The sequence below is a fragment of the Pyrus communis genome, chromosome 3 (genome assembly GCF_963583255.1).
Source record: "Pyrus communis chromosome 3, drPyrComm1.1, whole genome shotgun sequence".
In the NCBI taxonomy this organism is placed as follows: domain Eukaryota; kingdom Viridiplantae; phylum Streptophyta; class Magnoliopsida; order Rosales; family Rosaceae; genus Pyrus; species Pyrus communis.
Window position 1 is genome coordinate 1,125,954 of NC_084805.1, and position 12,243 is coordinate 1,138,196.

At 37.7% G+C, this 12,243-nt stretch overlaps 1 protein-coding gene and 1 non-coding gene across 2 annotated transcripts; both read right to left on the reverse strand.

Moving 5' to 3' along the window:
- Positions 1-1,017: 1,017 nt before the first annotated feature.
- On the reverse strand, positions 1,018-6,339 carry LOC137727554 (uncharacterized). Its single transcript, XM_068466399.1, has 11 exons — positions 6,316-6,339; positions 5,519-6,225; positions 5,057-5,298; positions 4,235-4,339; positions 3,891-4,141; positions 3,320-3,611; positions 2,679-3,200; positions 2,241-2,337; positions 1,518-1,595; positions 1,308-1,425; positions 1,018-1,212 (listed from the first exon to the last, which is right to left on the reverse strand). The coding sequence occupies exons 1-11, from the start codon at positions 6,337-6,339 to the stop codon at positions 1,018-1,020; spliced, it is 2,631 nt and encodes an 876-aa protein (XP_068322500.1).
- Positions 6,340-7,795: 1,456 nt separating this feature from the next.
- On the reverse strand, positions 7,796-8,007 carry LOC137730404 (small nucleolar RNA U3). Its single transcript, XR_011068163.1, has one exon. It is a non-coding gene; the product is annotated as a small nucleolar RNA U3 (small nucleolar RNA).
- Positions 8,008-12,243: the final 4,236 nt, after the last annotated feature.

Consider the following 12,243-nt stretch of genomic DNA (forward strand, 5'->3'; position numbering starts at 1 on the left):
GGTTAGGATTGAGTTGGTCTTCCAACATGCTCAACTTGCCCAAGTTGCACCCCTAGGTAGGATTATTTTCAAAAACTAAACTCAAGACTAAATAAAAAATATAATCTATTCTCTAAAAACATAAAAAGTGAGTTTTTAGAGTTTTTAAACTTAAACTCACTCCTTTCTTTTCTCTCTCTCCTACCCTCTCACTCCAAATCTCTGTGTCTTTTCTTCTTTCTCTCTCCTCTATTTTTTTATACCTTTTTCGCCTCTCCTCCAATCCGCTCTCTTTATTTTCTCGGTTCTTTCTCTCACTACTCTTCCTCTCTATCTCGTCCGATCCTCTCTCTTCTTTCTCTTTCCTTCAATCATCTCTTACTTTCTTTCCTCATCTCTCCTCTTTCTCCCTCTCCTGCAACCTCCTCTTTTTAGATCTATTTGTCTAGTTTAAATCGTAAGATTTAAAATTTTTAAATCGCAAACCAATCAAGTTTTTGAGTCTTAAGGAAAATTGTTTTCAAGAAATGTTTGGAGAAATGATTAAAATTTTCAAATAGGATACCAAACAAGCCCTGAGCTTTCTTGGTGGTTGTTGACGAATCCACTCCAACCACCGACTTATTAGTTATTACTTCACAAATTCTTTCTTCGACGTTTACTCTCAATTGTTCGGCCACACAGAACTAAATTTCAACGATTCAAACTGTCTAAGTTTTAGATTTCTAAACATCATCTTTGCAAAAAAGTATAGAACTCCGAAGTCGTTTGACCATCTGGTTGTCTCTGTGAACATATAGTTCATTTAGAACATATATATTTTATATGATCCAAAAACAAAAGTAATCTTCCCATAAAGACTGCATCAAAAACAAGAGCTATCAATGAAATGTTATCGAACAAGAAACAAAGAATGCAGAGTTTTTCAGTTTATATTATTCTCTAAACTTATCGCCCTCCCTCTTTTCTTTTTTTTCTTTTTTTTTTCCGTACTTTTGCCGAAAACAAATCAACTTCTGAAACTAGCAACTTCTACCACTACATTGTACCAGTTCCTATAACTTGTTTACTCGTCAATGGAAGGACGCGCTGTGTTGGGCAGTCTCCGACACGAACAAATGCACTGAAGAGGTGCAGTGCTCTTGAAGGTTGAGCATAGGGTACCATATGAGCAGCCCTCCTTACTGTGGCAAACGTCAACAGATTCCCGTACTCTGTAGCCCAACCGTCCACCTATTCGTAAAACATGTACAGACATTCATAAGCAATGTTGGAGAGAGACAAACTGTCAAACTTGAACAGGATTACCGAAGGAAGCGCATAAGCACCTGTCCTTTGTGAAACCAAGCTCCGTATGGGACTGTTATCGGGAACTTTAGGTCGTGTGCTAGTTCACGCACCAGTGTCCGAGAGCCCAATAATGGTACAACGTAATCTTGATCCCCACTGCATTCGGTTGAAAATCATGTTATGTAGCAACACTAAAGAGTAGGTTATATTCAACTTAGCCCCTTGTACATAATAAGCATAACGATTACCTGAAAACCCAAACGGGTATACGGTTTTGAACTATCCTTGTGAGCAAGGGAAGGATGTTAATGCTACCATCTGTATCGCTGTAATTAAGAATGTTGTACAATACAAAAAAAAAAAAAAAAAAAAAGAACATCAGTCATAAGAAATATACAGATAAGTCACCAGATTCTATTGATGTATAAGAAAGGTTATATTCACTCACCGACTGCACATACTCCATGGATAAGGCAAATTTGTACGATTTGCATGAAGGGCTTTTTGAACTTTGGGAAGGTTCAAATAAAAACGTCTTTCAAATGTCACACATAAATCAACTCCAACACTTATCTTAGTAGCCTGCAGAAAAGCAATATAAAATACACTTCTCTTAGTGTATTTTATTTATTTGAGTTATGCAATATAAAGATAGAGAGAGGATTGAAGGATGCAAAAAAAAAAGAATGAATGTTCTTCTTCTCACTCGTAGAAATTGCAAAGAGGAATATATTTTCTCTTAATGGAAAAAATGAGCACACACATGTGCATTTCATGACCGTTTCGCTATAGCTGGATCCACACACACATCACATTTGATCTCAGCCACACATCTAACTAATTTCTAGGATCACTACACATGGCTATTTTAGCCTTACATATTGGAGCCTCGCACTTGTCATTCTATAAGACTAAGTGCATACACAATTAACAGTCAAAGCTTCTTATTTACTAATCAGCTCATTACTTACAATTCTACACTCTCCTTTAAGTTTTGAGCTGATTTCACTCCAAGTTTATCCCTGAGATAGCAAAACCGATCCTTAGCCAATGACTTTGTGAAGATATCTGCCAGTTGCTCATTTGTAGGGCAGTAACCAGATCAATGATTCCTTCTTGTAGAGCATCCTTGATGAAGTGATATCTTCGATCAATATGCTTATTTTTCTGGTGAAACACAAGATTCTTTGTGATGGCAATTGCAGCAGTATTGTCACACTGAAGTGGAGTAGCCTCAGTTTGAAATTCACCAAAGTTTTCCATAACAAATCTGAGCCAAATGGCTTGTGCAGTTGCCTCTGATGCACTGATATATTATGCTTCTGCAGTTGAGAGTGCAACACAATTCTGTTTAACCGAGGCCCAAGAAAAAACTCCACTACCAAAGGAAAAAGCATATCCTGAAGTACTTTTACTATCATCAAGTGAATCACCCCAGTCACTATCACAATAACCAATTAGAAGTGCATTTCTTCCCTTCACATACTCCAAACCATAGTCAAGTGTTCCTTTGATATACCTGAGAACCTTTTTGGCAGTTCCATAGTGTTTGTTGGTGGGGCAGTGCATGAACTTTGCAAGTAAACTTGCTGCATACATCACATCAGGTCTTGTGGCTGTGAGATACAATAGACTTCCCACAATCTTCCTATATTGTTCTTCATTCGCTGGACCACTACCATCATCTTTGCTAAGCTTCTCAGTTGTAACCAAAGGTGTAGCAACAGATTTACACTCACTTAAGCCAAATTTATTCAACAAAGATGCATCATACTTTCTTTGATGAATAAAAATGCTTGTGTGTGTTTGGATGACTCCCATTCCGAGAAAATGATGCAAGAGCCCCAAATCAGTCATTTCATACTTTGTCATCATGTCTCTCTTGAATTCTTCCAACATTGGTTGACTATTCCCCGTGTACACAATGTCATCTACATATAGAGACACAATCAGAATTTATGCTTCTCTTCTGGTTTTGGTATATAGAGTAGCCTCACTTTGACTTTTTTCAAATCCACATTGAGCAAAATAAGAGTCAATTTCACTATACCAGGCCCTTGGTGCCTGTTTAAGCTATACAAGGCTTTATGAAGCTTGCACACTTTGTCTTCACTCCCCTTGATCACAAAACCATATGGCTGTTCTACATAAACCTCATCTTTAAGTACTCCATTCAGAAAAGCAGACTTGACATCTAGTTGGTATAGTTTCCAACTTTTTTGTGCTGCCAAGGCAACTAGTGTTCGAATTGTATCAAGTCTAGCCACAGGTGCAAATGTCTCATTATAGTCAACACCTGGTTTCTGAGCATATCCTTTGGCTGCCAGCCTTGGTTTATTCTTCTACACTGATCCATCAAGGTTAAGCTTAGTCTTGAACACCCACTTAACCCCAATTATAGGTTTATCAGTTGGCTTGTCTACTAGCTCTCATGTTGCATTCTTTTTAATCATTGATAGTTCATCTTTCATAGCCTTCATCCATGATTCATCTTTAGCTGCATCATCAAACTTTTCAAGTTCCATAATGCAGAGAATGCATTGAGCTAGAACATCATCCAGGTTCCTTCACCTCAATGGAGTATGATCAAAGGCTTGAGATTTTCTCATGCTGCTACTCACATCACTTGCTGATTCATGAGAAGATAACAAGCTTGGTGACCGAGCATAGTCATGACCTTCAGGAGTTGCCCCTGGTGAAGTACTCTTGGGCATTTTAGATAACTCATCATGATTGAGCACAATTACATAATTCTTAGAGACCTTCTTCCACTCCCATGCTGCATCTTCATTAAACACAACATCTCGCGAGAGTTTAAGCTTCTTAGTAAGAGGATCATATACTCTGTACCCCTTTTCACATGTTGCATAACCTACAAATATGCCCTTAACACTCTTTGCATCTAGTTTCTATCTCAACTTACTTGATATGTGTACATAACACAAACAACCAAAAATTCTAATACGTGCAATCCTTGGTTTTCGACCACTGAATGCTTCAAAAGGAGTTATATCTCCGAGAGCTTTTGTAGGATACCTATTCAGTATGTAGGCAGCTGTGTGTATAGATTCTGCCCACAAATAGTAAGGTAATCTTTTATCATGAAGCATGGCTTTTGCCATTTCAACTACAATTCTGTTCTTTCTCTCTACAACTCCATTATGTTGTGGAGTATAGGCCATAGAGAGTTGTCTTTGAATACCTTAATCTTCACATAACTTGTTAAACTCACAAGATGTGAATTCACCCCCTTTGTCACTTCTCAGGCGTTTTACTCTAAAAGCACTCTGTAGCTCTACTATAGATTTGAATTTTCTAAAACAATTCAATGCATTTGACTTGTATCTGAGAAAATAAACCCACATCATTCTTGTGCAGTCATCTACAAGAAGCATAAAATACTTGTTACCAGCAATAGACTCATTTTGCATAGGCCCACATAAGTCTATATGAATCAATTCTAGGGGATTGCTTGCTCTCCATGCCTGACTCTTTGGGAACCACTCTTTATGCTGCTTTCCAAGCTGACAGCCTTCACAAACTTCATCAACTTCTTCTAAGTATTGAAGTCCATGCACCATTTCCTTATCTTTGAGTTGTTTTAACCCCCTTAGATGCAGATGGCCTAGCCTTTTGTGCCAGGTCCAAGTAGAGTGAGACAAACTTGTTTTCAGGGCTATATGATCATTAGGTAATAGTGCTAAAGGATAACATCTATTCTTCTTCATTTCTACTTTAATTACAAGGCATTCCAGTGAAGAACCATAAAAAATACTGCACATTTTACCTCCAAACAACAAATAATACCCATGCTCATCCATCCGTCCCACATTTAGTAAATTCTCCTTCAATCCAGGTAGATACATTACTTCCTTGATGTATTTTCTGCCCTTGCTAGTATCGATTACTAGAGTGCCCATTCCAGCTACATTCATAAGCTCACCAGTTGGCATTTGTACTTTGCTTACCACATTTGTCCTTATATCAACCAGTAGCTTCTCATTTCCAGTCATGTGGTTGCTGCAACCACTGTCAATATACCATTCACCATTGACAATTGATTCAGAGATAGTGCTATTGGCATAGAATAAGTTCCGTCACCTCTACTTGATTAGCACTGTTTGCCTTTTGCACTGGTTTGCCTGCAGTGCACTCTCTAGCCTAGTGACCAAACTTTTCATAGTTGTAGCATTTACGCTTCCCCTTTTATCTACACTCACCAAAGTGAAATTTAGAGCATACCCTGCACCGTGGTTTTGTAACTGTCTGACCCATTGACTGTGCATTTTGTGCAAGACTAGCAAGAAATTTATGCTGAAACTTGGGTTTTGAATCCCATTTCTTGCCCTTGGAATTCCAATTCTTATGGAATTGAGATGGACCAGATTGTGCTCCACTTCTATTTTGCCTTTTTGGACTCACTGAGAGAGATGTAAATGCCTTCGCAGTAGTATCAACAATATGTAGATCAAATCGTTGTTCTTGGCCCTTTAAGATTGCGATTACCTCCTGCAATTCTACAGTCTCCAAACATTTTGTATTTTCTATAACCAAACAGATAGGATCATACGGTTTACTTAGACTAATTAGAACCTTTTGCACAAGTCTTTCATTAGAAAGAGATTCACCAAATGTTTTCTGATTAATCAATTCATTCAGCCTTGTAAGATAACCAGATAGAGATTCATCATCTCGCATCCTAGCATATTCAAATTCTCGTCTAAGATTTTGAAGTTTTACCGATCTAACCTGATCACCTCCGTGGTATTCTCCATACAACAAATCCCATGCCATCTTAGCTGAATTATTGATGGCAATCCGAGGGAAGATCTGGTCAAAGATTGCATTTTGTATGATTCCTAGAGCCTTCGCATCCTTCATGAACACAACAGTCATTTCTTCATCGACTGCATCTTCAGATAACCCTTCAGCTTCCTTCTTCTTCTTCTTCTTCTTCTAGTCGAGGGTTGTAAGAGATTTGAAGATCGTTACCATCTTAATTCTCCAGAACTCATAGTTCTCACCGGAGAAAATTGGGGTTCTCACCTCCGAGCTTCCAGATCCAGACATCTTTGGCCTGAATGATGATTTCTCTTCTTAGATGATAATGAAACTCCGGCGACCTTCACCGAGCTTTGAGTGAGCTTCGATTTAGCTCAGTGACTTCACAGATTCACACCCAGGCTTAGTTGATCAAACCTGGCTCTGAGGCCATGTTAATGTATTTTATTTATCTGAGTTATGCAATATAAAGATAGAGAGAGGATTGAAGGATGCAAAAAAAAAAAGGAATGAATGTTCTTCTTCTCACTCGCAAAAATTGCAGAGATGAATATATTTCCTCTTAATGGAAAAAATGAGCACATACACGTGCATTTCATGACTGTTTTGCTATAGCTGGATCTCCACACACATCACATTTGATCTCAACCACACATTTAGCTAATTTCTAGGATCCCTACACATGGCTATTTTAGCCTTACATATTGGAGCCTCACACTTGTCATTCTATAAGACTAAGTGCATACACAATTAACATTCAAAGCTTTTTATTTACTAATCAGCTCATTACTTACAATTCTACAACATCAACTCCAACACTTATCTTAGTAGCCTGCAGAAAAGCGTAATACTTCATGGGTAGCAGGTTCAAGAGAATTTCGTTCCACAGATCAGGTACGCCCGGTAGGCACCAATGGCTACAATCAGGCACTGATGGATTATTGCTCCAGGTACCCACATGCCCATCGCTTCGGAATGATATCAGTCTGAAATTGCGCTCCGGTCCTTTCCACATGAGCTTGACCAAGGATGTTGAGTCACTTTGCAAGAATTGCGGTTTCGGCCACTCGTACATATACAAGAATTACCAGCAGTCGACTACATCAGCTTATATGTATCTCAACTCAGGAACAAGAATGAACAATTAAACATATATCACAATTTAAAAGATTTAGCTTCTACGGAGAAGAAAATAGGACAACTTTATAGATTACTTCAGATCAGCCAATCGAACGTGCATTTCCACGATTAACCGTTAACTAAATTATTTAGAGGCATTGAAATTCCTTGCTAACCCCAAACTACATTAAAACAAACTAAAAGTAGAAGAAAAAAAAAAAAATTAAGAACTCAATCATTCTTTTATTTCTCTAATAGTTTGTTAAGTTCCAACTTCCATGAGGACTTTTTAGCAAAACTGTCCATTAAGTGGTAATTGGCATTCCGAGCTTCAGTGATTTACGCACTTGAAAATAGCAGCCCCTGTCTAAAAAACTGTTAAAACTTGCATATTTTTGGGTCTCTGTTTGAAAATATAAAAAAATTCTAGAAGCGATCTCAATATGCTTTTCTGGAAGTCACTTTCTTAACTTCATCTCAAGTTTAATCACTGAAAACTCCACGAAAGCTGATTGTGAAGTCGATGATATGTAGAAAAAAAAGTTGCAGGTGCAAGTACATATCCACTCACACAAGCAATCACAAGAACGTGAGAACCCGAAGTGGAGTGAAAAAAAGAGGGGTTAACCTGTCAGACAACCGTGCGACCATCCCAGACAGTGAAACTGGCTGAGAACGATCATCTACCGCGTGATGGAACCGAAGTACCACAAGCTATTAATCACGCTCTGATCGCACGGTCATGATTCATCCACCAGGTTGAGGTTTCTGTCTCCTTAGAAATCAAGGATACAGAGGTACGATCCTATAGAACAGATCCTGTTCAAGTAAGGTCGTGACCCATCCTCCGTTGTCTAGGTATATGAAAAGCTTCATCATTCTGGAAACTGTCGATGTGGGACAAATGCGCAGTGTTTGGCATCCTAGCAAAAGAACTCGCTTTCTCCCCCTTCTTTGTTCATTTGCTTTTCAATACTTTGAGGGCCCCGAAACTGCCATGTGTAAATTCAATTTATACAGCAGAGCCGTGTCTTTAAAATATAAACAAATTAAAATAAATAAGGTTTACATGTCCAAATGTTGAATCGTTGTGCAAAAAAAAGATAAAGAAACTAATTTAATTTAACAATATAAAATATAAAATAAAATAAAAAATAAGTAAATGCGGTTTAAGAGACAAAATTTTGATATTCGTCACGCAAAGTTTTTGAAAAATAATAAAAATTTATGAAAATAATTATTTTTAAAATTTGTAATATAAAATTAAAATTTAGTGATTCACACATATTTTTAATCATTTTGTTGCATTATTGAAATTTTTACAGCTTAAGTAATATATAGAAGAAAATAATGTGTTTTAGGCTTGTATATTATATAATGTCTCCATAAGCACTGGTATACGTGAAGAGTGAAGATTTCGGAGATGGTTAATCAGATTTATCTACTATGATGAAAGATGTATCATTAGCAATTTTTCTTGTTTAGAGATTCATACATTTTTTTAAAACATGTTGTTGCACTACTAAATTTTTTATAGCTTTAGTGATATATAGAAGGGTTTTTGTCACAAATGGTGACAGGCCCAAATCCCGATATTCCCCGAATACCAAGATAGGCACGTGCTGACCGACATCCGAGGGTGACGAAAGCCATTTATTGAGTGCAAATGCTGAAAACAAGGGGTAGATAAGGCTTATAAATATAACAGAATAATGAATATGCATTTAAGGAATATGTTCAGAGCATACAACTAACTAGAATACTAAAAGAAATCATATAAAATTGAATGAATAAAAGAATAGGTCCTACACCGAAAGGACTCGAAGATGCCGATGCGGAAGTACCTTGAAGCCGGGATTGTATGCCTCGATTCTAGGTCCTGAAGGGGGCGCAAAACAAACACGAGTGGACCAAGTTGATATATATATATAAAATAAAACAGTTATCAACGTACTAACACCCAGGTTTTATGAACACACATACATATAATGATAAACATAGGTTTTCCAAAACCTAGCTTGTCGTACAATGTCTCAAATCATAACTTGTATATATAATAATCGCTAGTGAATGTCCGATAACCCCCAGGCCCCATGCCGGCTCCCCGTCTCTGAGCAGACAGTCAGAGGAAAATACACTCCAGGCCCCATGCCGGTTTCCCGTCCTTGTGCTAATAGCCAGAGGAAACACACTCCAAGCCCTATGCCAACACCAAACCGTCACTCGGGACGGACCAGAATCTATCCCTACGTCCCGTAGCGGAATAAGGACCACTAGGTAAGTACAAAACCATTGAACATACATATATTGAAAAGCAACTTCATAGTATAAAGTCATCCATCATCTATACTATAAAGAGATGTTCTAAACATGTTCTAAATATCATATCGTCATCCATCAGATATTCTATAAGAACACGGATTATAGGAAAAATAGTAATAATTCAAATTAGCCTCAATAAGCATGTTATCTCATAAAACGTTCCATAAAACATAGTCATCAAATCATGCTTTTCATGTATGCATTTCTACTATCAAAACATACATTTTTAGAAGGGGTCCGTCCACTCAAAATACTTAGCCGCTGAAGAGTCACGTAACTAATGAAAACAAAAACACCACAAATAATTGCCCCTAGGCACATAAAGGGTATATTTAGTCAAACTCTACTCAAATGATTGAATTTGGGAAAATGAACTTCAAAAACAGGTTCAGGACGTCGGAATTAGCCTAGGAGACGTCCTGGACGAAGACCCAAAAAGTCAACGGTCAAAGTCAATGCCAATGTTAACGGTCAAAGTTAACGTCAACGGATCCGGGTTAAGGGTTTTGGGTTAGACTGGGTTGGGCCTAAAGGGTTTGGGTCCAAGGGTTTAAAAGGTTTGGGCTTTAAGCCCAGCCCATTGTAAAAGGGTTTTGGGGTTTAAATAAAAAGGGATTTGGGTTGGGCTTCACAAGGCTTGGGCCTTTGGACATTTGTGCTTCGAGTTTAGGTCAAATGGGTTGGGTAACCCGACCCAAAGGCCTGGGTTGAGGGTGGTTTTCAGGCCACCCTTTGGCCGGTTTCTAGGTTGACTTTAAACGCCTATAACTTCTTCATTACTCAACCAAATCAAGTGATCCAAAAAACGAAAGTCATAGTTCTCGAAGAGACGAAGAGAATGATACCTCAATAGCTAACTCGCCGTAGTTTGACCAGAAAACACCTCGAAGCCTCGGAGGTCGTCGGAAACTGGGTAAGATTCAAATGGATATACCGTCTTCAATACTCAACGAAATTGAGTGATTCAAAAAGGAAAGTTGTAGTACTCAGCGAGATGAAGAGATTGATACCTTGAACGCCGACCAACTTGCTGTGGTTTGGCCGAAAATTGCCTCAAAAGGGGCGGTGCTTGCCGAAAAATTTGGAAAAGCTACTCCAAGCTATTTTTTGTGATTCAAACGTATACACAACTTAAAACAAGCTTCGATCTAACCCTAAAACACATCCCAAGGGTTTTTAGAAGCTTACCAATGTCGAAAAAATACGAAACACGACGGAGAATATGATGAACAGTACTGGCTGAAAAGAAGAGAAGGGTTTGTGGTGTTCTTTCTTTGTTTTTAGAACAAAAAGAGGTTGACTCGGGGGAGAACATAGAGGAGAGAGACCGGGGACACAAAAGCAAGGTGGGCCCCCTGGGCACACCATTTAAGACCCAAAAACCATTTTTTAAAAAGGAAAAATATCTTCAAACTTAATGAAAATACAAAAATACCCTTTTTGTTCTGTAAATCTCGGGACTGGTTGTTACAAATGGTCCCTCATATTGATCAAACTCATCATTTTGGTCCCTCACTTTCAAAATCAATCAATGTCGTCCTTGACATTCACCCCGCACATCAATTTGGTCATTCTGTTAAGATTCCATCAACTATTCTGTTAGTTTATATGTGGGATCCACAAATCCAATGAAATGGTGACATGTGGATTGCACAAAATAAGTGTTGTTATCGCAAATGGTCTCTAACATTGATCCAACTCCTCATTTTGGTCCCTGGGTTTCAAAAATTGATAAATTTAGTCTCTGACTTTCAATATCACACATCAATTTAATCATTTCGTTAAAGTTTCGTCAATATTTTTTGTCTCACTAATCCAATCATATGGCACCACATGGATTAACTATAAGAAACTTCTTTTTTTCAAGATTTAAAACTAAAAGTAAAATAAGAAACTAAAAACCAAAACTAAAAGAAGGAAAAAAGTCATCGTCGTCTTCATCAGGGCATGCTCAAAAGGAAAAGGAAGGCACCATGACCCCACTAAAGTACTTGGCCCCTGAACTCACTTCTTATTCTCTCTAGTTGGTTGTAAACCTAAATCCTGTCAAATTTGAATTGAATTTGAATTTGATTTTATCGAATTTAGATTGAATTTTTTTTCCAATTGCGGTTTGTGGGATGCGAGAAAAATGTCAACGCAAAATACTCTTTTTTTGGTTCACTCTTAAAAAAATAGTTTCTTATAGTTAATCCATGTTGAGCTATATAATTGGATTAGTGCAGGTTGTGGCTTTCTGATGACATTTTTCATGTACTCACGACCAATATGGTTAGAAGTTAAATTCCAAGTTTGAAAGAAGATATGATTTCTTTTGACACTATAGTAGACTTGATTGTTTTTTATTTTTTTATTTTTTTTGGTCAAATTAATTTATCCTTTTTTTCTTAATTGTTAGGGGTCAAGAGCAATTGAAGCTATATCCTTATGCCAGCCCAAAGTGGAAGAGGTACGCCAGTGGAATTGCAAAGCCTTCTCTAAGATGGATGGACTGAGGTTTTTGGAATTCAATGGTTTGATCTTTTCTTCATGCCCCAAATTTCCTCTGTGTTCCTTGAGAAGTATAAATTGGAGTTTCTATCCTTCCAAGTTTCTTCCAACTAGCTTTCGCCCGTACTTGCTTACTAAACTTCATATGGATAATAGCAAACTTGTTCGGCTTTGGGAGGGAAAAGTGGTAAAGTGTAGTATTAAATAAATCCCTAGTCAGTACCTATTTTGTAATTATGTCCAATGATATTTTAACACATT

What these genes read in the sequence shown, in the direction of transcription:
- LOC137727554 (XM_068466399.1), bottom strand. Translation starts at nt 6,339, where the DNA reads ATGTCTGGATCTGGAAGCTCGGAG. An exon ending in GTATTATTTGTTGTTTGGAG is followed by an intron (nt 4,340 to 5,056) that starts GTAAAATGTGCA and finishes ATTTGTGGGCAG; the next exon opens with AATCTATACACACAGCTGCC. An exon ending in ATACCCGTTTGGGTTTTCAG is followed by an intron (nt 1,426 to 1,517) that starts GTAATCGTTATG and finishes AACCGAATGCAG; the next exon opens with TGGGGATCAAGATTACGTTG.